The sequence below is a fragment of the Physeter macrocephalus genome, unplaced genomic scaffold (assembly GCF_002837175.3).
Source record: "Physeter macrocephalus isolate SW-GA unplaced genomic scaffold, ASM283717v5 random_686, whole genome shotgun sequence".
NCBI classification, from domain to species: Eukaryota; Metazoa; Chordata; class Mammalia; order Artiodactyla; family Physeteridae; genus Physeter; species Physeter macrocephalus.
The window spans coordinates 14,995-42,991 of record NW_021145862.1 but is presented as its reverse complement, the minus strand read 5'-3'; the positions used below and the strand labels follow the sequence as shown (position 1 = coordinate 42,991).

General features: G+C 45.3%; 1 protein-coding gene across 2 annotated transcripts in view; it reads left to right on the top strand.

Moving 5' to 3' along the window:
* Positions 1-1,567: 1,567 nt before the first annotated feature.
* Positions 1,568-27,997, top strand: part of LOC114485121 (protein Jumonji-like) — a 36,934-nt gene continuing 10,504 nt past the window's right edge. The window contains exons 1-3 of one of the 2 annotated variants that reach the window (XM_055083122.1): positions 1,568-1,659; positions 6,662-6,831; positions 20,594-20,770. In XM_055083122.1, coding sequence (XP_054939097.1) covers positions 1,640-1,659; positions 6,662-6,831; positions 20,594-20,770 — 367 coding nt within the window. In that variant the 5' untranslated portion in view covers positions 1,568-1,639. Of the gene's footprint in view, positions 1,660-3,846; positions 3,919-6,661; positions 6,832-20,593; positions 20,771-27,997 lie in introns of those variants that run through there. The other variant, XR_003678603.1, reaches the window with a different exon arrangement.

Genomic DNA, 27,997 nt, shown 5'->3' with positions numbered 1-27,997 from the left:
GATCTCCAGAAACACCTGAAAGCAGGCATTTCTCTTCTCATGGAGCTGCAGACCTCCCTTTTCTGTCACTGGGTGAAGTCCCTACACCCCAATGAGACAAACACCCATTGTAACTCTGGAGCAGGGTGGGACGTGAGCGCAGAAAGATGGAGCCTGTTGCCAGTGCTTCTTGTTACTGAGTTTGCTGTGCGTTGGTCTCTGCTAGCCTCCGGGTTCACTTGAGGATGTGTTTATTTTCTCTTTACTCTACAGGATGTTTACAGCCATCCTGTGTGGTTTGCCCGCAACTGCACTTGCATTTGAATTTGGTGGGCAGCTTGCCCTGGGCAGGGGATATCCCCTGCCCGACCCATACAACCTCCAGCACACACCCGCCCTTGTTTCTTTCACTAGCTGCCAGGTCTGTAGTGTGTGTGTGTCTGGGGGTAGAATAGAGTGGGTACTTATTTTGGAGATGGAAACACAGGAATTTTTTTTTTTTTTTTTTTGAATAGGCCTTTCAGCAAGTTGGCAAAGCTTCAGGGCCAGCTCCCACACCAGCACAAAGAGCCTGGCTATGCGGGTCCCTCTGCATTTGTCGGATATAACGCATTTTCTTTCTTGAATGAACACACACCCTGCCCCCCACCCATGCATTGCTTTTTGTTTAGACTTGGGGTGTAATCTAAATAACTGGATTTACCAGCTTATGTTTTTAATATTGGAAAATTAAGTTAATAAGATGGTGTTTGGCATACACGGCCCTCCACGAGGACCGGCTGGGCACTGCTTTAGACCCCGTAGTCCCCCTCGCTCCCGCCTTGTCCAGCTGAGTTGCATGCATACCCCTCGTCCTCCATGGGTTTGTAAACTATCAGAAATCCTGGACAGAAATGGAATTTAATTAACCTAGAAATTGCTGTTGTGCCATATTTAGGGCTGCCCTAGAGATTGAGCACACAGATAGCAATAAGCCGGTTAACTCTATCCTGTAGGTAACCCCAGAGGAGACCCGGAGACACAGTGCCACAGGGATGGCGGGCTGCCCGGAAGCTTCCAAAGGCAGGATTTGGGGAGGGCAGGAGGGGGCACCAGGAGAGTGTTACAGAACAAACAGTATTTGGCACAGGACTTGGTCAGCCACCAGTGGGTTTTCTTTACAAGCTTTGTCTTGGAATTTATCTGTTAACTTGGAAAATAACGCTCGTGTTTATTTTGGTCTGCTTCTCTATTCCCATAAAGGTGCTGTGCTTTTTTTCTTTTTAACCTAAATACGAAATATATTTGAAGATTTATTGGGGTAAAATTTTAAGTGATCAAGCGAAACGTTCCTTTGGCTGTTGGCCCCGATGCCAGCGAACCCACATGAGAGAAGGCTTCTTCTGTGAACCACGGGCGTGGAAGAGAGAGGAGGGAGAAGCCGGGCGCCCTCCCCTCCAGCTCACGCTGCTCGTCAAGAAGCGCCGTCACTGACGCGCGGTGGTCTCGTGTGCAGGGGCGCGTGGCGGGACCTCCACACCTGGGCCAGCGGATTGTGGCCCAGGGACAGGTGTGCTGCGTGTGGACACGTGGGGTGCAGCGGCATGCCTTGGGGTTGGGGGGTACCTTGTAACGCAGCGTGGTTGACAGCCAGAACGCGACCTGAATTGGCTTTTGCTCGATGACGCTCCTGATGGGCAAGTAAGTGGCTCAGTAAATTCTCAATAAGCGGTGCCGGTGGTGGCGGAGGAAATTGTGACCGAACGGGGCAGGTTCTTCCGAAACTGATTCTTAGTGAAACTGGATCCCACTCCACCTTCGGGGAGCCGTATCCTGGGATGGCCAATAACTTTACTGGTGGCAGAACCACAGGCCTCTCCTGAAGCTCTTGGGTCCGTTTCAGATCTGTCCAGCCATCTCCCTGCCACCTCCGTATTGCCATGGCCTCTGCTCAAAAAACGTGTGACTCCTAAGGAATGAGCGAGGAATTGGTATTGTTCATAAATGGGACAGCAGCGTAATGTTCCTGCGCTTCTCTCTCAACATCTACACACGGCAGCCCGTACATGCAGACATAGGACACAGGAGGCCCCGGCAGGAGAGCCCACTCTGTAGGCCACCAAAGAGCAGGGGAATGGACATGGAGTTGAGCGCTAGGTCCCGGGGGATGTGCTATTTGAGGATGGCTCAGTCTCTCTGAGGAGGTGACTTTTGAACAGAGACATGGAAAACGTGCTTCCGTAAAAAGCAGCAGGCTGGAATGTTCCCCTCGCTGGATTATAGGAAGAAGCCAGCTGTGGTGAGATAAAGGGGAGAAGCATTCCAGCTAGAGGGAGCAGTCTGGGGTAAGCAGGGTCCCCTGAGAACCTTTGCCTCTATCCTAAGAGCATTTATTTCTACATAGAGTGACACTCGGGGGGGGGGATCAGATCAGTAAAGCAACTTTCGTTTCAACACATCCACCCCACCCCACCCCCGCTCCGCCCCCCAAAAAGAGGCACTTTTGCTTAAATGGGATTCACACCAGCAGGGCTGAGCTTGGTCGTGACTGGGTTGCCATGGGGCTCCTGTCCCTTCTAGAGAAGGGACACCCCAGATGGCCTTACCCACGAGAAGGGGTTCAGATAGCCAAGCTCTGCATTCTCGGAACTTGCTCTCTGAATTTTTTACTCTTTTAATTCACGTACACACATTTACAGCACGGAAGGTGAGGAACAGCGATGATATGGTCTGAAACCACTTCTATTCCCTCACCCTCACTGCCCTCAACCCTAGATTTTAACACACTGTAAATAAAAGGTTACCCGCAATGTATTTATTCATGTATACATGGATTTACACGTTTCTTCCTCAGTTGGTTTAAGTTTCTTCGGCTTGCTGGAGAGTTTGGTTTTAGTTGGTTTCACTGACCTTCCTGGCACGGAGGAGTCTTCTGTAAGGGAAATTCCTTCCTGGATCAGTTAATAAAAGATCAACACAGAAGTGAGTCTTGCTCCACTTGACACTTCTGTGGTTTGTGTGGGACAGACGCCCTCTGTATTTTCTGCGTTCTGGCTTGCTGTGCATTACCAATGGGCAGCAAAGGCCCTCCTGGCTAAACTTCAGGCAAGAAAGCCTTTGGAGGCCCTACATTCTGCTTGCTTCTTCCCTTGATGCCCAGGAACTCCACACTCTCTCCAGCCCCACCCCTGGGTGGCTCTGAACTCCCTTAGCTCAACCTAAATTTCCATTTAAAGCATTTTCGCTCTGGTAATGGGCTGGAGGGTGTTCCTGGTGGAGGGATGGGTGGGTCCCATCTTGCTGGCCTGCTCACGGCTGGCACCCAGCAGCTGAGTGCAGGCCCTCCTGGAGCCCCACCGCCCTTGGTGGGTGTCTGATCTTGCCTGTCCTCTCCTGCACGCCAGCCTCCTTCTTCCCCCAGCACCTCCAGGTGCAGATAATCTAGGTCTTCAGCACATCTGGACCTCCCCGCCCCCTTTCTGTACTGATTTTAAATAACATACATTCATTTCCTTGTATCAGACACTCTAGAATGAATCACCTATCCCACAAACATACCCGAATGGCTAAGAGTGCTTCCTCCATGGATTTGGCCTCTGAGTTGTGTCATTCAAACTCTTTTGTTGCGTGGGGACAGCAAAGCAAAGTCACACCTTTGTAATCCCCCGGGACCGCACACACAAAGCCAAACCGCAGACCTGCCCTTGCCGCGAAGTACGGATTCTTCTGGCCTCTTTAAAACAAGATATTGGTTTGTCTTGTTCTTTAGGTCCTTTGGCTTTCATCTGGGTCTCACAAATACTTAATCACTTGGGAGCTTGGCTTATTCCTCTGAGGGGTAATTTATTTTACTGCTGCCTTTTAATCTGTTATGCCCTTATTTTTCATAGCCTCCCTGAGAAAGTCATCAGGCAAAAAGCGCCTTTTATTTGAGCAACGGTCGGAGCATTAATCTTTGAGGTTATGAAATTGTAGAATGTTTTGCCGTGTCCTGCTCTGTCATCTGTGTTTGCATGTTTGTTTTCCATTCAGGCTGTGCCGCCTTCTCATTATGTGTGGCATTTGTCGTTGCCGGCTTTTGGGAAAGCAGTAAACACTGAACATCCTGTTCACGTACAGGCAGTGATTCCATAAAGCCCCCTTAATGCCCAGAGTGTGAGTTGTAGCCATTTAAATGAAGATGTACAAATCAGAAAATTGCCAGTTAAAACCCCTTTTCAGTAGGAAAACATGACAGGGGTTTTCTTATAACAGGAAGGGCAAGTTGGAGGAGAGAAGGAGCTTGTTGGAAGAGGGAGGGTAGTTTTCTTGGGCTCAGTCCACCCTGAGGGTGGCAGGGCATGGCACCGCTGTCTACTTTTCTGTATCCTGTCCTTTCTCTGAAGCGGTCCTGCTCAAGGCACGGGCTGTTTGCTGCCTGGTGCCAGTGAGCTGAATAGAGAAATTGAGAGTGAGCAGTGAGCATGTTAAAGCAGTTGAACAGGGTGATTTTATGTCTGTTGAGTCTAATAATAAATTTGAGCTTGTAGTTCATGTCTTTCATTTCCCCCCTACAATAATTATCTTATAAAAATATCCATGTGTAAAAGACAAAATCTAAAGGGGACCGTGAGGGGGAACCAAATGCAAAACGGATCCTCTTCTGCGATGGTTTGAGAAGCACTGCTCTTACGTCTCTCAGTGGGTCACACACACACACACACACACACACACACACACACACCACCCCCATCTGATCCTCCTTGAAGGTCAGTCCTCTGGGCTTGGAGGCTCTCCCAGCACACTTCTGCTCTCTCATCTTTTGGACAGTCAGTTGGTTGCAAAAGAAAGCTCTTTGTTCCTCACAACACAGGAATTGGGAGCATTGTTTTATTCCCTTACCATTTATGACGTTTGGAATTTCTGTTAAACATTGTTATGTGGCTGTTTTCCTTTGGTTATTCCTGGGTTCTGAAGTGCTTTTGATCCATTGTGACGTTTGTAAGATTTTAGGGACTGAAGGTTGTTGCCCAGTTAGTAAGCAGCAGTCATGCTCTCTCCCTGTTGATCAAATGTCAGTCCATATTGGGAATATGACCTATTCAGGAGTGTTTCTGGTGGGTCGTAAGGGAGGCAAGAGTTGAGTCTGGGCAGGACACGGGAGGTTAAAACTTAAGGGAGCTAATTTTTTACAAAGTGGAAAACCTGTGTGTGTGTGTGTGTGTGTGTGTGTGTGTGTGTGTGTGTGTGTGTGTGTGTGTGTGTTTTGTTAAATACTAGAATGTTAACTTAGAATGTTAGGGTATTTTGAGCAATTTAAGGAATCTAATTTTTTACAAAGTGGAAAACCACTGTGTGTTTGTGTGTTTATTTTGTTAAATACTATAATGTTAACTTAGAATGTTAGGGTATTTTGAGCACCAGCAGTTAAAGATACTATGCTTACTGTTTTACATGATCTCAACGATAGTTAAGGGAAGACTTGTTTGTGCTGTAGAATTATAAATATATGTAATACTCAAAGCAGCAGCAGATCCGTTTAAAGCCCTGTGCCCGTAGGGCTGCTTTTTGATTCTTGTTTTTTCCCTGCTCTCAAATACTGTGTCTTGAGCATCTTTATGAGCAGGGCCAGAGAGGTGGTTTAAAGCAGGACACGTACAGGTTCACACCCTCAAAGATGTTTATTTTCCATTAGGCGTTGAGATCTTGAACATTCAAGGAAGAGCTAATAGTAGGCAATTTATGATAAAGGTCAAGTCACTTATACAGGGGGTAAAAACACTTAGGTAGAAAAAGAAAAACGACTACTGGCTACAGCGTTAGGAAAAAAGTAAAGAAACCTTTCCACGAGTCATTAGGATTCAAATTAATAGTGTCTGACATGTAAAATTGTGTAAATGAACAATGTCTGGTTAAGGAGATTGAAGTTGTGGTTTGTAGACACCAAGTGGATAAATTAGGGGATTGGTATCTACGTAGGATGGTAATAGGGGAGAGGCCTGAGAAAGGTAGGTTAAGGCCAGGTTTTCAAATCCCTAACTAAGGACTTTGGACTTTTTGTATGGGCAGAAGGTAACCCATAATTTGGCCATGAAGGAGGGGTTTTGAATAGACTAGAGAAGTGGACTTCCCCCCCTCCCCCCGCCCCCTGCATTACAAGCTTTAATTCCAGGTGGATTTATTTGGCTGAATTGGAGTTAGAGGAGCTTAGAGATGGGGAGACTACTTCCTCTGGGGGTGTGAGACCAGGTCAGTGACGGGCTAAGGTGGACGGGGTGTCCTTACACAATATGAAGGCAGTCGTGCATGTATTTGTGATAGTATCGTGTTAAAGCACAGAATGCTAAATAAACGTGGCAGGTGATTTGTGAAAAAGTACAAAAACCGTTAATCCCGTGTCACCTAATACCGCATGCCGCTTTGGAAATAGCCAGGCACACGCTGGTTTGTGCACAGGCACGCGCTTGTGTGCAAACGTACACACCTGCTCACGGTGCATATTTTATATCAGTGCAGAAAACGTAGCCCTTTAAAGCAAATTTATTGCCCTTTAAAGCAGGCTTGTGGTTTACGAGAGTGAGAGAGATATAGAGAACCTTAATTAGAAACAAAGAGTTTGCTTGAAATAAGGTCTCTCTTCCCTTTTGTGTCATGATTTTATTGCTGCACGTTGATCTATATCCTCCGATCTCTGCTTGTTGTTAATTTTCTTTTGCTTTTACAGGCCCAGGCTGCAAGCACAAAGGAAGTTTGCTCAATCCCAGCCGAATAGTCCCAGCACAACTCCAGTAAAGATAGTGGAGCCATTGCTACCCCCTCCAGCTACTCAAATTTCTGACCTCTCTAAAAGGAAGCCTAAGACAGAAGATTTTCTTACCTTTCTCTGCCTTCGAGGTAAGACTGTGTTGCCAGTTTGGAGGGAGCAGCCTGGTTGAAGGAAAAAGGGGCAAGGCTGTCCCCAGGAGTTTTGATGTTGGCTTTGGTCTCTGCTCTACAACCTCTTTGAATTCCCAGCCTGGTTTGAGGGAGTGAGAGTGTAAAGTGAGGAATCCCACCCAGAGGGTGCTTGAGCCTTCCTGTCTCTCCTTCCCTTTTCCTCTGACTCTTGAATCACCTTTGTTGGCGTCTCAACACACGCTGTCACAGTTTGTAGTCTTACATTTTTATAATTGACTTCTCCCTGACATCCTTTTAGGACCTCTACCACCCCAGCATCACCGTCACACACATGCTTTGCAAACTTGGCTTTTTGTTTCGTAAATATTTTTTTTTTGGTGGGGTAGTTGTGGATGGGTGTTGGGTCCCGTTTCCTTGTGTTTCCTGAGGTCTGGGAATAAGCCACGCTGATGGAGGGTCCACTCCCTCCCCCCGCCATGCCACTTTAGGATAAATAACAGTAGTGCTTTGCAGGTATAGATAACAGTGGAAATATTGGTCTGTACATACGAACAGGACCAATGAACGGAGTGCACGGAGGGGATTTTGTAATTACAAAATTACAATTTTGTGATGAAGGGTGGGTTTGGATTTACACGGCCTTATTTTGGGAAAGTCTTTACTCTAGGAACTAAGTGAGGGAAGAACACAGAAAATGGTGAGGGAGATTGAGGGGCCTCTCCATTTCAGGTAGGAGCGTCACAGAAGGGAGTCTTCGTGCTTCTTATTGCCCTGTTGGGCCACAGCATTTCAGTCTGTCCTTTGATTGATGGTGTTCACGTTGGTCACTCAATTGAGGCAGGTCTGTCAGGCTTTTCCACGGAAAGCAGCCCCTTGGCAGCTTTTGTGATTATACATATTTCATTGCGAGGCTCTTTGAAACTCCGTATTTCGTTTCTCATCAAACTCGATTTACTCATTTTTGGGGATCTGGATGGACTCATTTCCTGTTTTGTTTGTAGGGTTGTAATCTATTACTCATCTGTTTTGATGTTTGATTGTCCCAGATCCCATCAGTGGAGCCCCTTCAAGCTGGCTCCCTTGCCCTTTGACACGTCCCTGTCATCCTCCCATCCCAGCTCCCTGACACAGTGGAATGTCCCGGACTCTTGTTGTGTACTCGCTCCCTCAGCCCTGAAATCAGCCATTTCTTCTCAGAGCCCTGTTTATTTTAAGGAACAGCTGCTCTTTAGAAGCTAGGATCTGGGCTTGAGGTGTGCTCATAGCTATCGGAGGGAAATGCATTGTGTGTGGGGGGGGGACATGTGCAAGGGCATGTGTGTGCACATGTACACACATGCTCATTTAGTATGCACATCTACGTCTCTAGGTCTATTAAAATCCATGAATGAGCACTAGTACCTCCCAATTTTAGTTTAGCACCAAAGGGTTCCTTCTGGTTTTCTTTCTTTTTTTTTTCTATATTAAACAGTGAGAAAGTTGACTCCTGTTATCCATAAATTGTTTATTTGATCCATCTTTTCCAGTGTGCCCCACCTCCCTTCTCTTCTGCCACCCTCCCCATGGAGCCCTTCTGATCTCACTTGGCTCGGACCCTGTGAACGGCCTGACCTGTGTGTGAACACCTCTTCATCCTCCTTTGGCTCTCGCACACCACAGGGGCTGCCGTGGTCATTACACACACACACACACACACACTCCTTGTACCAGTTTGCTTTAGGACTAAATTGTTAGGGAATGGAAAATGAAGGGTGAGGTTTTTGTTTGAGATTACAGGCTACTGATATGATAGTCCTGGGAGACTCAAGGCACAAAGGAGGAGAATAACTATTTCAGTGTGGACCACTTCTCCCTCACAAAAGGGAGGTGGGGTGGGTAGCAGGGCCTCCTGCCAGCATCTCCCTCGGGTTTGACATAGCTCCTTGCCAAAGGAGTCTAGTGATCCTAGGTGTTGAGGGTGGAGATGGAAAGGAAGGTGTAAAAACCCACTAGGAGAGAATCAAGTGCAGGATTGGCTGTGAAGGGTGAAAGGAAGAGGAAAGATGAGAGGGACCAACAGACTGGTAGGCGGTGGGGTGGTGTCATCAGCAGTGGAGAGTGAGTGGGGCCAGGTGCTCAGAAGAAGGAATTTGAGCCACAGGGATCTTTGAAGGGTCAACAGTGTCATCAGCAGCAAGATGGTTCAGGTAAATAATTAAAGCTCTGTGTTGGTAGGACTCCTAATTGTGTCTTTTTAATCCCACTGGAGCCAAATTTACGTTGGAGTCATGCCTTAACTCTTTTCTTCAGGAAGATTCACTCACTGATCGTGTTCTATTAGGATGTCAGGAAACTGCTCTGCAGATTGTGGAATTTAGTTATGAAAGTTTTTACCTATGGAGTGGGTGTGACTTGTTTTTAGAGCGGAATTTGTATGTTTGTGCCATGTGCCTATATATGCATAATTTTTTTAAAATCATATTTTCTCTGGTTTTGGGTGATTTGGGGGAGGACCTTGCTTGGAGAGGCATGCTTATTACTCGAGTAAATGGCACCTAGGGAAAACATTACCAAGTACCCAGCTTTGACATTTCCAGGCTCTAGACACGAGAGAATCATGTCTTTTCATAGACACAGTTTACTTCTGTCACTTGTCAGATTGAACAGAAGTTTCAGTGAGTGAAACCTAAGATGTTTAATTTTGGAAAAATGCTCTGAGGCTTGGAAAGTTATTCCTACATTCATGAGCCAGACAATAAAATAGGTTTCGTTGTTTATTTTAGCTGATATGCAATAAGGTTTTGACACAGAGTATTGCACTCTCTTACTGTTCCTCCTGTACTTTTTAGATTTAAGGTATTTTATTTTAAAAGCCAGGGCTTTGTGAGGTGAGGTGTGTTTACCTGATCTGGCTTTTCTAAAAGCCTCAAATGATAGGTGATTCGCTAAGAACTTCATGATATTGGAAATGTGATGGATTTGGTGGCATTAGATGGCATACTTTAATATGCAGTTGCTTGAGCTAATTAAAACTCAAATTTTGAGGTGTACAGGGGTTAAGTAGACAAAGCCTGTTGTACTTTAAAAGTTTAAAAGGTTTCAAATGTTGAAACTTTTTTTAGTTATAAATGTATTTCATTTTCCTCTAGGGAAGATCAGCAGAAAAGATGGAGAAACAGACCCCCCAAAAAATCAAAATACCCCTCGCTGGAATCTCCCAGAGACAACCACTGTTTATCATCTCCTTGGTGAAAATGTTACTAAGCCTTCTCTGTGCATATACAATACAAGGCACACACCCCAAATGGAATTGCATTATATTTTTATTTTTGCAATCTGGTTTTCCTATTTCACCCTCTCACATAAATACCCCTTCCATCTTGTGGATGTCTCATCATTTATCTAATTCTTGATTTACATGTAGATGTATTTCTAACTTTTAGGTATCAGCTGCTGGTGACACTTCCTCACTTAAGTCTTGGCCTCATCTGGAATCTTTACAGACAAAGTTGATAGTTAGGAATTTGATTAACTTTTTAAAATTCCTGCATTCTAATTCTGCCGCTGCTTTTTTCGTACGGGTTCCACACCAGACAGAGCTTGTGTGAGCCCCAAACTTTATGCTCAGCCTCAAGAGCCTGGCCACTCCGTCACCCTTTACAGGGGTCTCTGGGTAAAGGAGATAGTCTTGATAGGCTCAGTATTGGTGGGAAAGAAAGCCTGGCTGCAGAAATCATGAAGGAATCAAAGACCTGGAAACGATGTTTATTGCCAAGGATTACAGATCATCCTTTTCTCCAGTCCTCCGTTATTACCCGTAATAGTCTCAGCGCTAATTTGGAATATGGAAGAGAATGAATCTTGAGACTGAGAAAAAGCCGGCAAGTAGTGTTCTTTAAGCCTTGGTGTTCGTTACCCATCAGACACTCAGCAAGCCCAAGACCCAGCCTTCTCCCCACAACTCCATTAAGTATCTTCAGCGAAAACCTGGGGTGGGGAAAAATGATACCATTAATAATTCTGGGATTAGTGTGTACATGTCAACACAGCAGCCAGTTGTTCAGGGATAAGAAGCTTTAGAGATTTAAAAAATCTGTCTTAAGGCACGCAGAGACCTTTCAGCTAAGTTTGGCAGGGCTCTCTCCTTTCCTATTTAATATCATGACCTAAAATCTCTAAAGGAAAGGAAGAGTGAATAGTGCAGCCGGCCTGAAGTGTTTGCCTGCAGTGTGTTTATCTTTAAATGGCTGCTTTGAAGGGGGTCCACGTGGCTCCTGCCAGAGGCATATTAGCATCTTTTGCCGGTGCACCACGGCCGAGAAGGGGGAGGGGTGAGTGCCCTGGGCTGCGCGCGTCGATTACCATCGCTGCATTTTCTGTCACCGGTCTCGTTATTCTTTTTTTTTTTTCGTTATTCTTAATGAGTTCTGTCTTCTTCTCTTTGTCCTGACTATGATTATTAGCAGGTTAAAAAAGCTTAACACAGCAAAGCAGTGGCAGGTTAAATGATTCTCTTATTTATATTTTTCTCTTTATGGGGCTCTGCAAACAAGGGGGATTCCCAAGGGGGATCCCTGAAAATCCACATCTACACATGGTTCCTTCTTCTGACCGTGGGTGTCACAGTCCAGTGTCACAGTTCGGAGGAAAGAAGAGAGCTGTTTTGGAGGAGGTGTTCTTAGGAAAGACCCACACTGTCAGCCGTGGTGAAGCAGTCCTTTCTGTTTTGGGATTGCTTGCCTTTTGTTTCGCAGGTCTTAGAGAAATCTTCAGCCATCAGCCGTCATTCAATTGCTAATTAATTCAGCAAGCCTTTATTGAACGTTTTTTATATGCCAGACAGTAGAAAGCAGATTAACAACAGGAAAGCAGTATCCCTGTGGTAGGTGCGATAGACCAACTAGGCAATGCCAGGGTAGAGGGTGCACGTGGGGAACAGGAAAGGGACTCTGCCCAAGACTCTCTGGGATGGAGCTGGCTTTGTAGAAGGAGAAAGCTCTGCAGAGCCCCTACCAAGGCCTGGGATGGTGTTGGGTTTGTTTTTTGAAGGGCCCCTCGTTAAAGCAGGGGAGTTAGACGTGTCAGATTCTGTGGGCCCTGGGCTGGATATTCACCGAGGTTCTTCAGCTGAGAGAGGAGACATAACACGTCCAGACCCTTATTGAGTAAGATGATCCTGGCAACGTCGGAAAACGGATTGAGGCTAGAGGAAGGGCTCTCCAGCAGGTTATTGTAGGAACACAGACTGGAGGCTGAATGATCCTAGTGGATCTTGGGCAGATGACTTAAACCACTCTCAGTCCAAGTGTCTTCTTTTGTAAAATAGGTGTGTAGTTAGCACACAGTTGCCGTGGAGTTAAAGTCATGGGTGTGAAGCCGGCCAGATGGTGCCTGTGGTGAGCATCCAGTGGACTTACGTTTCCCGGTGAATTTAGGCAGACGAATGAGGTATTGGAGGAGCCTTCCATTTGAAACTGAAGAGGAATGATATAAAAGACCAGCTGAGGAGAATGCAGGTACCGGAAGAGAGAGACCACCCATGGAACTCTCTAAAGGCAGTCCTTGGCTTTCTTGCTAAGGAGCACATGTTTTGATAGAGTACTGTCATTGGGTATTGAGGACAGTAAATTCTAAGTAGGGCAAATGCAAAAGCCTGGGGTGATTTAGAGGTCACAGAATGAAAGGGGATTAACCTGCTAGAAAGCAATTAAGTAATCCTCCAATTGCCAGGAACACTATGGCACTAGTAATGAACTTCCTTGAGCAAAATGGGAACACTTTACATGAACTCTTTGGGGAGGAAGGCCCTCTGTCACAGTGATACACAACTTTTTTTTGATGGATCCTTTTGAGAGGTGTCACATCTTAATTTTTGAGAGAGGTAACAGACAAAGTGGTATTCTTGCCACCCTGAGGATTTCACTGGCCACCCTCACTTTTCTCCAGATCAAACTGGCCTTATGTTCCTCATATGCTTGGTTTTCCAAGAGTCTGTATACTTGGCTGAGTTGTGCTGAGCAAGCAATTTACTTGCCAGGATAGCTTATCAGGCTAGTTATGAAGAAACATGAAACCGTCGTGTCCTTAAGCGCCAAGGAGGGGAAGGATGGATCCCCTTTAATTGCTCTGTGACCTCGATCAGTCGTTAAGACTCCAAGACATTTTGCTCAGAGGGTTGGCCCCGCTCCAGACTAGCTGGCCTCCGACCAGGCTTTGCCCTCCCTGCAGATAAAGCAGCTCCCTTCTCCCTGCCAGTGGCTGCTGGCGCGGAGTCAGTATCCTTCTCACAGTTGCCTCTGGCCTCCCCCTCAGTTTCTGGAGAGTCCCTTAGTATTTCTTGTCCTTTCTGAAATCCGTTTAGAGAAGGTAGATGGAAGTAAGGGTAGTCCTGTTTTGTTTACAGAGCACCTTGCTGGCAGCTGACAGCACTGAAGCCATCAGGATCCGTGTCCCAAAGGCAAGGTGCCCCTTCTACCGTATTTACGTCTGATAGGATTTGTGGACACTTTCGTGGTGGAGAGAGCACAGACTTGGGTGTTCCGGTAGTCTCTGTGTGGCCTTGATGAAGTTAATTTCTGACTTGTTTCCACTTCTGCTAGATTGAGTGTGCTGTGTGCTGTGATCTGCACATTCAGTTGCTGTGAGGAGATCCAGAGACCTCATTGCATTTGACTGGATGTGTATTCGTTTGTGTACGTTTCAAGCCACAGGTGTAGACAGCCTCATGGGAAAGACACTAAGCAGATTATTCCAGCTGTTAATTAAATGATACTTTCTCCCATTGCTGTGGTCGGCTAGGTCGGCACGTGAGCTGACATGTCAAGAGGGAAAGTGGTTCTCGTTGCCAAGTCCCTCATGTCAGGGCTCTTAGAACACGTGCCCTGCCGTGGGGCATTTCCCAAACGTGCGGTCAGACTGGCACATCTGAGAGCACGTAACTGAAGAGGGCGACACTGAGGTGACAGTCATGTCATCACTTCCTCCCTGTTCTTCCTGAAAAAGGGCTCTTACGGGCTGAAGGTTTCCAGCTCTCACAAGGCATTACTCTGCCCAAGTTCCAGAAATTCTAACTGTTGAGTTCATTTTGTGTTTCCATCCTATTTCTGGGCACTGCACTGCCCCCCTCCCCTTGTTGCCAGTCTGCTAACTTTCCCATTTAGTAAAGCAGAGAGGAAATAAATTGCCTTTGCTCTCACCTGTGGAAAGTGACAGCCTGCTTTTATAGTTTCGAGTTGTTTTTGTCACTGGAGCCGTGTGTCAGCCTAATAATGGCACTGAAGTGTGGGTGTTGACAGTGCTTTTGCATATGCTACCTCACAGGCCTTTGGGGTCATCACAGATGTTATGTCTGAAGACATTAATCTCATTGTACAGACAAGTAGACTGAGGCTCCTGACAAGTGGGCACGTGACTGCCAAGCTGATGCTTCATCCTGGACTTTTGGATTCCATGTGGAGTCCTTTTCAATAATTGGCACCCTTTTTTTGGATAACGTGTGTATTATAAGGAAGAGCAGTTCCAGGATGGGCTTCATTGCCCAGGCTCCTCCTTATCCCGTAAGGAATTCGGGGCTCCCTTTGTGTTTGGCCTGTGGCTGGAGGGCTGTTTCCCAAGCCCTGCTAAATGTACCCCTGCTGGTGCCAGAAATGACATTAGCTGCATGTTTAAAAATTTTATTGTAATATTAACTACATTTTCTTTAGGCATGTGATATTAATTTTCTACTGATATAATAGAGAGAATCCATTTAAATCATGAATATGAATCACTTTAAAGAAAATAGCAGGTGGATATGGCACATAATCTTAGGGTCTATGGACGTGGGTGAGGTTTGGGAAGTCTTAGTGTAAATTCTTCTTCCCTGGTAAATTGTAAAGGCCGACCTGGAAGAGACAGAGGTCATCATTCAGTGTGTTACAGTTGTCCCAGTCTTTGAGGGCACTTGGTGTTTACGTGTGGGGTGCGTGAGTGTTCAGGGTGAGTACGGATGTCTGGTCTGTGAGGGTTGCTGGTGCCTGGATCAGTGCCGGGTACATACACAGTGGGATGAATGGACCAAGGCAGTTGTACCCACTTTCTCCCTTGACTCTCCAGTTTCGAAGGATGGCGCTCTCTCCTCTCCTCTAACTCGGGAAATCAGTAAATAACTATCCCTTTCTCCCCCTACCCAGGCCCTACCAGGTCACTTTGAAGTTTTGTATTTTAATTTAATATGATAGTAGGGGCTGATTGCTTTCATTCTCTTTGTGTATTCTGAAGATCAATCAGGAGCACGCCAAATTAGGGTGCGGGGGCAGCCCAGAGGTTATTAGGTCAAGCTACAGAATTTGACTCCCCAGCTAAATGACAGCAGGCAGGGAATCCCTTTAGGGTCTTTGCAAAATAGAGCTGAGCTATGTTTAGCGTGTTAAGATAAAGAACTGGTCGGGGGAGGGAAGATAATGAGAACGAGGGCTTGTATGTGTACATGATTCACGGAGAAGAATCCAATTTTATAGAAACCACAGCCCAAATTAGAGAAAGCAAGCTTTTGGATTAAAATGATTTCTGTTGTGGTTGTAACATACCACAGTTTGATTTTTGTCCAGATGAAAACATTTGGTTTTCACTTCAGTAAATATTGTGGAGACATTGCCAGCTAATTCTGAAAAGTAATGAAATACGGCTTTGGCAAAGCGCAGATGCGTTCTGCACTCCCGATTCCACCGACTGATCCAAGTTCAGATTTTTTTTTCACGTTTGCTAATGTGCTTGAATAATCAGGAGAGAAAAATCTGCCTGCGATTTTAATAGAAAACTGTATATACTAAATACACACGTATAACTATCACCCCTCCCCATACCCTGTGCAATCCTTAACTCTCTCAAAGCACTAAAAGCATTCACTTTTCATTGATTACTCCTCTAAAACTACCGAGTGTGTACAGGAGCGAGATGGTGTGATTTTGTGTGATAAGCACCCTGTCTGACTTGCACGAGTGGGGCTTATACCACTGATGGGGAGAGCCCACCTGAGGACACCAGGTGTGGGTGCTGCAGAGCCCTTCCTTTCTCAGACCCCTTGTTTTCACCTCCTTCGCCCGTGTTTGCAGCAGAGCCCTGCTGTAGAAAGGGAAGGTTGTTATTTTCGTAACTGTAGATCCATGCCCGTTTTTCTGAATGCTGAACCCACAATGAGCTTTTCAAAAGTTCGCCTCATCTGACATTTGGAGGGAAGACGTTTCCCTAATAAATTTTCTAGAGAGGAAGCTTACCTCTTACGTGCGAGAATCTATAAGTTGCCAACTATTTTTAACGAAAAATTCTAAAAACACGTATAGTCTTCTGTTTTCAAATACTAAATGTTAATTTAACTTTCTGTTTACACAGCCTCAATTTGATTATCTAATATACCTGTTCACCCATTTTATACTGAAGAATGTGGGATAATTTTCACCAGCGATAAACAGCACGGACTTCTGGGTGATTTTAGGGCTTTAAAATATCCTTTCCTTCATCTTTTTCTTTTTTTGTGTGTGTCTAGCAGATTCCTCCTCCTCTAAACTTATTTGTTAGTTAGATAATTGAGCTTGTATCTAGGCTAAGAAGAAATAAATATGCTCTATGTGAATGTCTTGACTAGTTTGGCTTCTCAGATGCTTTTGGTTTTCTTTTATGTATTTGAGGTTTTTCTTTGGCTATTCTCGAGGTATTACCAGACAGCAGTCAGTGTTTCTCCATCACCTTGATTATGAAACGTGAGATGATCTTACTGGTTTTGTGTCAACAAGAAAGAAAGAAGCTGTTTTTGCTGCCTTTCCCCTAGTGCTGTGTTTTCTCCTGATCTGGAATGTTGGCTTGGCCTCTCCGTGGCTTTGCAGATGGACATGTCAGCGGGGTCTTAGAGGGATTTCCAGTAGCTACGTGGTAACAGAGCTTTGGAATATGCAGCGTAAGACTCTGTTGGATTTAGTCTTTTCTCCTTGCTTCAGTTTGACTACAAGGTTAATGAGAGGTACAGGTATGCAGGTCCCCAGTAAAATTCTGGAGGTCTGGTTTTTCTGGGGGAGAAGGCTGTAGTTGATGAGGCCACTGAGGGACAGGTTATAGATTGGCAGTGGCTTCTTGAACAAAGCCTGGAGAATAGTAAGGCCGTACCTAGGCTTGGGGAGAGTGCTGTCCATGTTGAGTGCCACCTGTGGAGGGGAGAATTGGCACAAGCCTAATATTTGAACCAAGGGCATCTTGCCTCTGTTAGTAATTAACTGATCTCTCCGCCTGAGGATCCTTATTATTGAGCATTGGTCCTTTCCCTCCACTTATCCCTTCTCCTTTCTTTGTACGAGCCTCTCTATTCCCCATCTGGTTTGAGATTCTTCATTGCCTTTTATTTTGTTGATGTTTGATCTTTAGGTCCAGACCAACATGTCAGTCATCTGATGAGAACCCAAATCACCTTTCAGGGTGAAAGCATTCTGCTTTTATCCCCCGTGCCTCTATGCTTAGAGAAATTGTGTCCTTTCCCACCTCTGACTGCAGAGGCAGTCCCGTCAGAAAGATTTTGTATTATTGTAAGTTTTGGTTTGAGAGTGAGTCCCTCAGGAAACACACACCTCTACCTCCCCTTTTACTGGTCTTCTGTTTTCTGTTTCACTTTTCTCTTAGCCTCTGACTGTCTTTTAGAATACATAACAGGTTACATCACTTTGTTTATATTTGCTGAGAAGCTGTTTAAAGAAATGGATTCATGGGACTTCCCTGGTGGTCCAGTGGTAAGGAATCCGCCTTACAGTGCAGGGGACGCGGTTTGATCCTTGGTGGGGAACTAAGATCCCACATGCCGTGGGGCAGATAAGCCTGTGGGCCACAACTACTGAGCTCGCACGCCTCAACTAGAGCCCGCAGTGCCACAAACTACAGAGGCCATGCGCTCTGGAAACCACGCGCCACAGCTGGAGAGAAGCCCACGCGCCGCAACAAAAGATCCCACATGCCTCAACGAAGATCCCGCGTGCCGCAGCTAAGACCCAACGCAGCCAAAAATAAATAAATAATAAATAAATCTATATATATATATAAAAGGAAATGGATTCATAAGATTGGTTGTTTTCTGCTTTTGTTGAAGAAATTACCCCATATGCTTTCTTTAAGATGTTAATGAAACTTGGATTCTGAACTGAGCTCCTGAGCATCCCCTCCATTTTAGTTCTTTGGAACATAAATTTAATGTTCACCCCATTCTCAGAATCTTGAATGTAAGGAATGTGATGCTTTATGCATTGGGTTTGAGTTTCAAAAACTCCTCAGCAGATTCTGTAGGTGGCAGGTAATTATTTCTCATGTGTTTCACGTAGATTTTACCTGATTTTGTTTGAAACATAGATTTACTTTCCCCCTTTAAAAGTTACTCCCAAATGGCCTCTGTTGCAGTTTATTGCCTTTTCTACTAAGGGGGCGGGAAAGAGGAAGGTGAAGGGAGTAATGGCTTACTTCCTGGAATTACAGCCTTTAATCCTTCTTCCCTCCGACAGAGGGCGGAGTGGGCTGTGGAAGTTACTGCAGGGACTACACAAAAAAACCTGCTCTTCACAGTACTAATCCATTTTCTGATTTCAGCCGCTGGTCGGTGCATCCAAGATAGTGTGTAGGAAGGCTCTTCTTTAAAGGAAGTGAGATGTGGATATTTTGATCTTGAAGGAACTTGAAGAGATTTATTTAACCTATTCCTTCTCATTCTACTGAAGAGGGAAATGTAATGGCTGAGTCTGTAACTTCCAGGTGTTGTGTCCCCAGCTCTGTCTGTCTGTCAGCATGTAGTGTGTTACCTTGTGTCATGTTACATGCTAGAATGAGTTGGAGTTTATGGTAAATTTCCTTTTCTTTCTCTTTTTTCTTTTTTCTTTTTTTTTTTTTTTTTTTTTTACTCAGAACCTCTTTTGAGTGCTGAAATAAGGTTTCTCCTGCTTTTTCTTAAGTACTTAAAAAATCAGATTTAGGAAAGGATCTAACGGTATGGATATATTTGCCTTTGGAGGTACTTACGTATGTCTGTGTGGATGGTAAGTTCCAACTGAAAACTTCTAAGTAGGAAGCTAGTAAGGGTGGTGTCTCCTCTTTTTCTATTCAGTCTTGTACCAATTGTAAAACTGCTTAGTACAAGGGTAAATATATTGTTCCAGTGGAAATACGCCCAGATATTTCCTCTTCCTTCTTTTTTTTTTTTTTGAAAAACATCATCTCTAACTTCAATTTGATTAGACGATTTTCCCCAAGCCTGTGTCAGACCTTCCTTCTGTTGAGAACCTGCTTCTAATTGGAAGTGATCAAAGGGGAGAAAACAAAGGAAACGGCTTTTGTCAGAGTGTATCCAATTCTGTTATCCACAGAATTTTTGTCACATATATCCCTGTGGAGTTTCATTTCCATTCAGTGGTGTGACCCACATAACTTGTGGGGTTTTGAGTATTGGTAGGTCATTGACAACAAGAGGAAGGTACTGTACTGTCTTTGTCTTTGTGTTTCTGGGAGCTGGGCGGTTTTGGTTTCCCACTTCAGTGCAGTGATAACCACTCAGTCATGTCCGTCTCCTTGTTAGAACATGCAGCCCCGCAGTTGGACAGGAGTGGTTTAAACCATTGTGGTTGAAGTTTGAGATCCCTATTTGGGAAGGAGAGCAAATTTGGTTACTTGAATTCTTGACCGGTGTTGCTGGAGTGTTAGCTCATTCACAGGAAACTGTCGAGAAGAAATGAACTTCACATTTATTAGTTCTTCTGTTACTTGATAGTAGCTCTCCTCAAGATACCTAATGGGAAAGAAGATTGACATGTGGCCAGAAATTAACTCAGGGGCTTAAAAAAATTTGATCAATTAATCAGTTAATTTGGGGGATTTGTAACAGCCTTGGGTCCCAAACAGTATACCAATTAATTGACAGATCTCCTTCTGAAAATTCATGATGTGATAAAGAAGAACTGTATTGTGCTCCTTTGTAATATTGAGCTTATTTTCTGGTGTTATTGTTCTGTCTTATGTTCAGAAACAAGACCATTTTGGGGATGAGGAGGTTAAGGTGTGAAAGGAGTAAGGGATGTGTATGAAGAGGGTTTTTTATTTTTTTTAAACCAGCCTTTCAGTTAGTGTTATGCAGGAATTTATTTTAATAATTTTACATGCTATTAACCTGCTCATCATATCAAAGTAGCTTCCAAATATATTGTCGTTTTGGGGAACCCATCCCTGTCATTCACCCCATATGAATATGAGATAGTTTCCTTCTATAAGGAAATGTCATATTTTGTTTTTACTACTTGCTTCTGTCTGATTGTCTCTTCTTTTCATTTTAAATTTGTTAGCTCAAATTCATACTTTTTAAGTCTAGAAAGTTAAAGACATAACACAGGATAGTCTCTTGTCCTTGACACTGTGGGTAGATTTTTAAAAATATATTTATTAATTTTTCTTGCTCAGTTCAGTCCTTGGTGGTTTTTCCCTTCCCTTCTTAAGAACTATTCAAATGAGATCTTGAAAATTTTCATTTGTTATGTTTGGTGAATGGCATCATCCCCCTGCTGGGGGATTTTGCTTGAAATCTGTTAAAAGGACACAGATGGAGTTATATTTCCTGGGGGATGTTTGAAAAATAAATTAAAAATGGCAGTAGAGATAAATAGCTTTGTTTTATCTGCTCAGCCATGAGGATTTAAGTTTGTAACTTAACGAATGGCTCCATTTGAAGTGCACCTCTGGAAGGGGTGAGGATCCAGGCCTGTGTTTATGCACCTTCTTTTAAACCCACTAGGTTCTCCTGCGCTGCCCAACAGCATGGTATATTTCGGAAGCTCTCAGGACGAGGAGGACGTCGAGGAGGAAGATGATGAGACAGAAGACGTCAAAACAGCTACCAACAATGCTTCATCTTCATGCCAGTCAACCCCCAGGAAAGGAAAAACCCACAAGCATGTTCACAATGGACATGGTAGGCCCACTGTTGAATTTGGGTTAAAAACGATAAAATCCAAAGCTTTGGGTGAAAGGTAGAATCGATCATATGTTGAGAAGATGAAGGCTGCAGAGCTGGTGGCGAAGCTAGTTTTGGATGCCTCTTTAAGTACCAGGCACTTAGCAGACATTGGTGTAACACGGTCCAGTCAAGTGTGTTCTAGACAAATAAATTGTTAAGGTGAGGATACATATTCTTATGTTGGCGGAGATGATGATAAATTCCATAAGAGCGGCAGACGTAGGAATTGGAAGAGGAAGACGTCACATCTAAACAGAGATGGTCAAGATGATTTCGTGAAGACGCTATTGTGATCCACTTACTGTTGTGCTTTTAGCAGGCAGAGATAGTGAAGAAAGGAAAGTGTCATCCAGTATGTGAAATCAAGTACATGCATATGTATTGTGAACTAGACTGATTTTTTTTTTCCCCTCGACTGTTAGCATTGTGGGGGAGGACATGTAGCCCACAAAACAGGAACAAAAGGTTGAATATGAGAGAGAGAAAAGTATAAATAAGTTGGCTGTGGAAAGTGCTCAGTGGTTTTTCAACAGGGAGGTGACTTAATTGGAGTTACATTCTGAAAAGATTAAGCTGGCATCAATTAAGAGGATTTCATAAAGGGAAATGATTTAAAGACGAGGAAACACATTGACAGGCTGTGATTGTAGGCAATTACCTGGCCAGAGGTAAGAGGGACTAAAAGGTGGTCATGGCAATGTAAGTGGGAGGATATAAGTACAAAAATGTGTATGTAGATATAGAAATACTGCAGGGAGTAGGGTTGAGAGAACTTGATGACTAATTGGATTAGCATGGGGTTGGGGGAAAGGAAGTAAGAAAAGAGGAAAGGAAAGGAGAGTGGAGCAAAGAGCATAAGGTTGGGAGAGGTGATGGCTGTTTTCTGTGAGTTCTTAACCAGGTTCTTTGCTCGAGATCATACTTCCATTGGGACTCACAGAGACCCTAGAAGGTAGAGCGTCCCCTTCTACAAATGGCAGAAAACCAGTGCTGCCAGTAAGTGAGTGAGGCAGAGGAAAGCTTCTCATTTTTTTCCCTCCACAGCTGTGCACTGAACTACTCCGTGTCTTTCTGGACCCAATGGCAAGTAGAGGTGCAGGACGAGCATCGCTTAGGTGTGACAGGAATCTGTCTCACCTGCACCATTGCTGGGCATCTTTGCCTTTTGTCAGTTGAGTGATTATTCATCTGTCCTGCTTCTTGCTTAGGGCTGTGTTTAGGTGGCATAGAGACAGGACAAAATGTGTCTTAAGGACCTGACAGTTTGTTGGGGAGATGAGGTTAATAATCTCAGTGCATAACTCAGTATTTCTCAGCCTCCGCCTCCTCATCTGTAAGGTAGGGATTAAGTGAAGTGTTTGTGTAGCCACTGTTAGCTAGCTGTGTGTGTAGCCACTGTTAGCTGTGTGTGTAGACACGTTCATAGTTAAGGGGTGGCTTCTCTAATTTCCTTTTAGTGGGTGGTCTTTCAGAAATCCCCTTTGTGAGAGGGTGGATGGAGGGCTGTTTTCCATGAATGACAGTAAGAATATGAGTGTTTTCACCATGGGTTCATCTACGTTATCCCTTGATTCCATCTACTTACTCTACAGCAGAGTCATTGGGAGGTGGTCAGGGCAGGAGGTGTTTCTTGCTTTACAGTTGAAGAAATGGAAGATCTGATGTCTTGCACCCATCACCCAAAGTGGCAGACTGCAGTCAAGATTTTTGAAATGCCCCCCCGCGCTAGACACTACTCTATTGTAAGGGTGAGCGTGTGAATAGTTGTGCTTTGCGATGGGTCCAGTCTGTGCTGTGATGGTGGAGCTACCACTCTCATCTGGTCGATAGCAGCAAATAGCCAGTGCCACAGGCCGTGGCCTGGGAGACACAGCTCTGCGTGGGTCTCCAGTTATGCTGTTGCGACATGGCTTTCATGTCTTTGGAGGTTTCATGTCTTTAAAAACCCAAAGGATGGCAGTGCTTGCTTCTGTGAGAGGCCAGTGGAAGGAGTGGGCTGAAGCCAGCTCGGAAATGCACAGGCCGTTTGGAAAGCTTCTCCAGTTTCACGTGACCCAGAGGAAGATGACAGTTTTGTTGAAAAAGAGAAGTCAGCTTTGGAGAAGGCCAGTTTCTGCCTCAGATTCGGTATTTCAGAAAAACAATGAGTTCTCAATACCTAGTTAGCCGAGCTTACTTACCTGCCCTGTTCTACATCCTCTGTGACATGAAGAAGGCCAATGACAGGGGAGCAAGCTGCCACCAGCAGGTTATTAAAGCAAGACTTAGTGACACTGGGGGGTAAGTCCCCCCGGCCGGAGGGCATAAGGAGATCCCTGAAGGTACTGTCCTCAGCAGCAGAGATTAGAGGGCTATCGCCCAAATGTGGTAAAACGAAAATGTAATAATCTTTGAAAACTGAACATTTAGCTGTGGAATAGTGTTCCTTTCCCAGCCGTTTCTAGATAATTGAAATTACACTATAACACCAAATTGCATAACACACACGTTTGTCCCCACCCCCACCCCCCGTTCTGTTCCCATAAAGGTCTTTATCAGCACCAACTAGTCGGTCATCAGGAGCTTTGTTTCCTGCCCCTTTTAAGGCTTAATTAGCTGTGTCTTGCTGGGTAGGCATTTATTTCATTTCTCTGATTCTTAATTTCCTCTTCTATGAAACAAGCAGGATAGTGTAGATGGACATTCATTTGTTCCTTCCTTCATTTATATCCCGGAATAAAGAAAGAGTTACTGCGTGTGTCTCGGGTACAGGAATCGTTACCATTGAGATCTGTTATGGTGGATGGTGGGCATTGCTGTGTGTTAAAGGGAAGTGGCTTTCCCAAGATGACCTGATTAGCTGGGTGAAGATCCCTAACTAAAATTTTATTCCTGGCATCCATTTTTTTCCTCCCTGAGACATTAGTACCATTTTCAGATTAAAAACATTTATACCCCACCCTGTTTTCTTCTCCTTCTCATTCCCATCTATACTGTATCTTCTTGCCCCTGTTATGACCCATAGGAAACTTGGTACCCTGTTGTCTCCCGCAGCGTATGAGTTGCAGAATGGCAGCACTGCACCCCAGGACTCTAGTGGTTTTCACAAGAATCCTCCAAGCAGTCAGGCTGGGATCACTGAGAACTCTGTTTCCATGATTAACAAATACAGATCAAACAGTGGCAGAATTCCCGTGGCAGCTTGAACTTGTCTTTCCTGCTTTGTTTTTACTGAGACCCTTTTCTCTGTAAATATAGAGCAGTTTCTTGAAATTCCTTGTAATGGGATTTCATCTTGAGTACCTATCAGTTATAAAAGCGGATACTTGTTTAAACGTGACATCTGTCAACAGAATGAAACAGATATTCCTAAAGAGGGTTCGCTTGTAATAGAAAGTTCTCTGCGGGAGTACAGAAGGTGTTTGTTTACCTGGTCTGTTGCCATTGGGCCAGTGGCTTTATCGGTAAAGGAAGCAGATAGTTGGTCGGTGATTATGTATATGAGGAAACTGCTTGGGCTCACCCAGGACCAGCCCTGACTGACTTTGTTTCTTCCGTCTGGGGTTCAGAGGGGGCCTCTTTCAGGTTCAGAAAACTGAACTTCTGCAGTTCAGGTTCAGAGAGCACCTGCAGAGCCCCAAGCTTGAGTAGGTTCGCAAGGCACTGACGACTGCTTGCTTCCTAATGAACAGCAGGCCGGTGCCAGAGGGCTCCTGAGCCATGAGGCCGACCACCTGGGCTTGCCGCTCCCCAGAGTGGGTGAGAGGGCCCTGTGGTGTGACACCCGTGACACGAGGAGGCCAGTGATGCTCTTGTCCTGCTTCACGTGCAGCCCCCATCCCCTGATTTTAGAGGGCACTTGGTGAACATAAGCTGAGAATCATTCTTGAGAGTAAAGTAAGTTTTCTGACTGCATGGGAAGAAAAGGCGGGGTACAGTTCGTGAATGAGATGAGGGTATTCCTTTTCCCTGCCCTTGCCTTAGTTTTTGATTGACTGACTGATTGCTACTTGCCTCAGTTTTACTCCCTCATTTTCCAAAAAGTAAAATCTACCCATCATCTCCGTTTCCTTCTGATTTTGGACTCAGGTGAAAAGTGTGCAAGTGTTAAAATAGATTTTCTAACGCGGAAAACCTGGATGAGGCCATAATCACCATGTGGTCAAGCAGGTCCTCAGAATTGCGGACTTTTTCCACATGAGAGAGTGGAAAAGCAAGCTGCCTTTGTGCTCTTCTCCTTGACGCAGGATTTCTCTTGTCCAGCGGCGCTTGCCCCTGCTTCGTATGCTGGAGATGTCGAGGAGTGTCGGGAAATCCAGCAGCATCTGTACCCTCCCCCGGGAGCAGCACCCTCACTGAAATGTGGGGAGATAAATGCACAGAAAACAAAATGGGGAAAACTAACTCTTTATTATGGGGGTGGCTTTGGCCCAAAACCCTGATTTGGCGGCAGGTCCAAAGTTTTGTTTAGGCTGTGTTGGTTTGAAGAAACGAGAACCCAAGCTGCCGATGGTGTCCTGCTTTATCTCGTTTCTCCCCTAAACGTGAACCCCAGTGAAGCAGCAGTTTCCCTACAGAGCAGGAGTGGGGCTAGTGGAAGCTGATGCCAGGAGAGAACGCACACTCCCCCCGCTCTCCGCCTAGGTGTCTGACGGGGCCTGGCTGGGGCAGCGCTCAACTTCCCAGGGGTAGGAGCCCTGACCCCAGTCGTCCCCTGCCAGAGCCTGGTGTCCCCAGGCTCGTGTTGGGCTGTGCAAACATTACAGAGGACTCAGATGTTCTCATTTATAACCCAGTGCGCATCCTAATGGAAATGGATGTGTTTATTAAAATGCATAATCGGAAATGACAAGGATGGCATCACACGTGCTTTTGACCTTGGCTCAACACTCAAGGGTTACAATAACAACACCTCCAGCAGCTTCTATTTCGATGGCTCTTCAGAGTTTCCAAAATGTGCTTCAGTCTACAGAACCTCAAATGATCCTAACCATAGAGCCTTTAGGTAATCTCTGTATTTGGCCATCAAACAACACAATCAAAACGTGGCTCTTGTATTTGTGTTACAAGTTGATATTTGAAGGGGCTCTGTTTTTGAGAAGTTCTCGTCATTGGTAATTGTAAGTGAGGTAGGGTAGAGGCATTAATGCTTGTGTCTGGAATGATTCTGGCTTTGATTTTTCCACGGTGGTGAGGCATTCCTTACCCTTTGCACAGGAGAACTCTGAGGGTGGATTGTTCACATCAGCCCCGTATTGTATATTCTCCACACGCTTGTTTTGCACTTAATGAAAAATGGAAGGAATAGCAGAGACCACTGTTTCTTTGTGTGCTCCTCTCTTTCTGAAGAAGGACATTTCTCACAAGTCTTTTTTTTTTTCTTTTTTTTACGAGTCTTTGTAAAACGACATGTCATCGGACTCCCAGCTGGAATAATTTAATTGCTTTTGGATTGACATGGTGGGGAGGGGGAGTTGCATAAGGGCCAAGAAGCGGTTGCTTGGGTGACTTTACCACATTTCTGCCCTGTGATTGCCTTTGAGGTGCATTCAGCAGCCCCTCTGTCCGGGTGGTGGAGGGATGGGTTGTGTGGGCAGAGCCAGGGTCCCCCCATGTGCCACGGGGAGATGCTCTCCAGCTGAAAAATGCTTTTTTCTTTTACCTTCCACCCCTCTTCCATTTGGGGCCACTTGGCCTAGTGGTTGAGATCAGGACACTGATGCTTGTCTGCCCATATGTGGTTGCAACTTTGGGCAATTTTAGTTTTCTTATCTTTAAAGAGGTAGTAGGAGTGCTTTTTCATAGGTTTTAATTTTTAATTAATTAATTAATTAGTGGCTGCGTTGGGTCTTCGTTGCTGTGCGCGGGCGTTCTCTAGTTGCAGCGAGCGGGGGCTACTCTTCAGCGTTGGGTCTTCGTTGCTGTGCGCGGGCGTTCTCTAGTTGCGGCGAGCGGGGGCTACTCTTCATTGCGGTGCGCGGGCTTCTCATTGCGGTGGCTTCTCTTGTTGTGGAGCCACGGGCACTAGGCGCGCGGGCTTCAGTTGTTGTGGCACGCGGGCTCTAGATCTCAGGCTCAGTAGTTGGTGGCGAACGGGCTTAGTTGCTCCGCGGCATGTGGGATCTTCCTGGACCAGGGCTCGAACCCGTGCCCCCTGCATTGGCAGGCAGATTCTTAACCACTGCACCACCAGGGAAGTCCTTTCATAGGTTTTTGTGACTGGCAAATGAGTCAATATAGGTTTTATTCCTTTGTGGTAGAGAACAGTGTATTGGCTGTTAACTCCACGTGTGAGTGAGAAGATCTGGAAGTCTAGAACAACCTTGCAGTTGATAAGAGAATCCTGGAAAGTTAGTACGTTTCAAATACCTGGCATGCAGTGAGGGCTGCCCGAGGGGGCTGTCAGCACTGTGGCGTTACTGACCGCATCTGAAGGAGTTGCTCCGAGTGTGGTAGACGGTCGCCGGTGGCACCTGTCCACCAGTAGGACCAGCCCGTCCCCGTTTCTTTTCATCTTGCCGAAGCGTTTCCTCTCTCGGTCCATGCGCGACCTTGGGGATATACACACACATCTAGGACCTCTCTGGCTCCTGGTAGTTTGGTGTGCGGACGGACACCTGGCTTTTCCATTAGGGTTCAGGAGTGGGTAGGGATGGCGTTTCATTTGGGGGTGATGAAAACATTTTAAACTTGTATTTTTGTGGTGATGGTTGCTCAACTCTGTGAATATGCCAGAATCCACTGGATGGTACACTTTGAATGGGTGGATCACGTGTTATGTGAATAATAGCTTACTAAAGAGAAACAAAAGTCTGTTCGTAGTGAGTGAGTGACAGATGCACTCAGCACAGCGCCTGGTGCTTGATGAGTTCTCAGAAAGGGGGTGCTGGCTACTGTCCTGTCGCTGGCCTCGGGCCCCATGACTCTTGTAAAGAACTGTAATACTCGGCAGTTCTGAAGAAATTAAGATAACGTATTCGATTTTCAGAATCTTTAAACAATTTTGTTGTCCATACTTGCCTGGGATACGTTTATATCATACGTATTATAAATTGAATCGCTGAGCTGTTCACCCAGCTGCTCAGTATGTAGTATTTCCAGCTAAATTCATCTGGCTTGTCTTAAGGGGACTGTTTAGTCACTTGGGAAGTTGTGCTGTTCCCGGAGACTATACGGTGTGAGTATAGGATTTCCAAAAGTCGT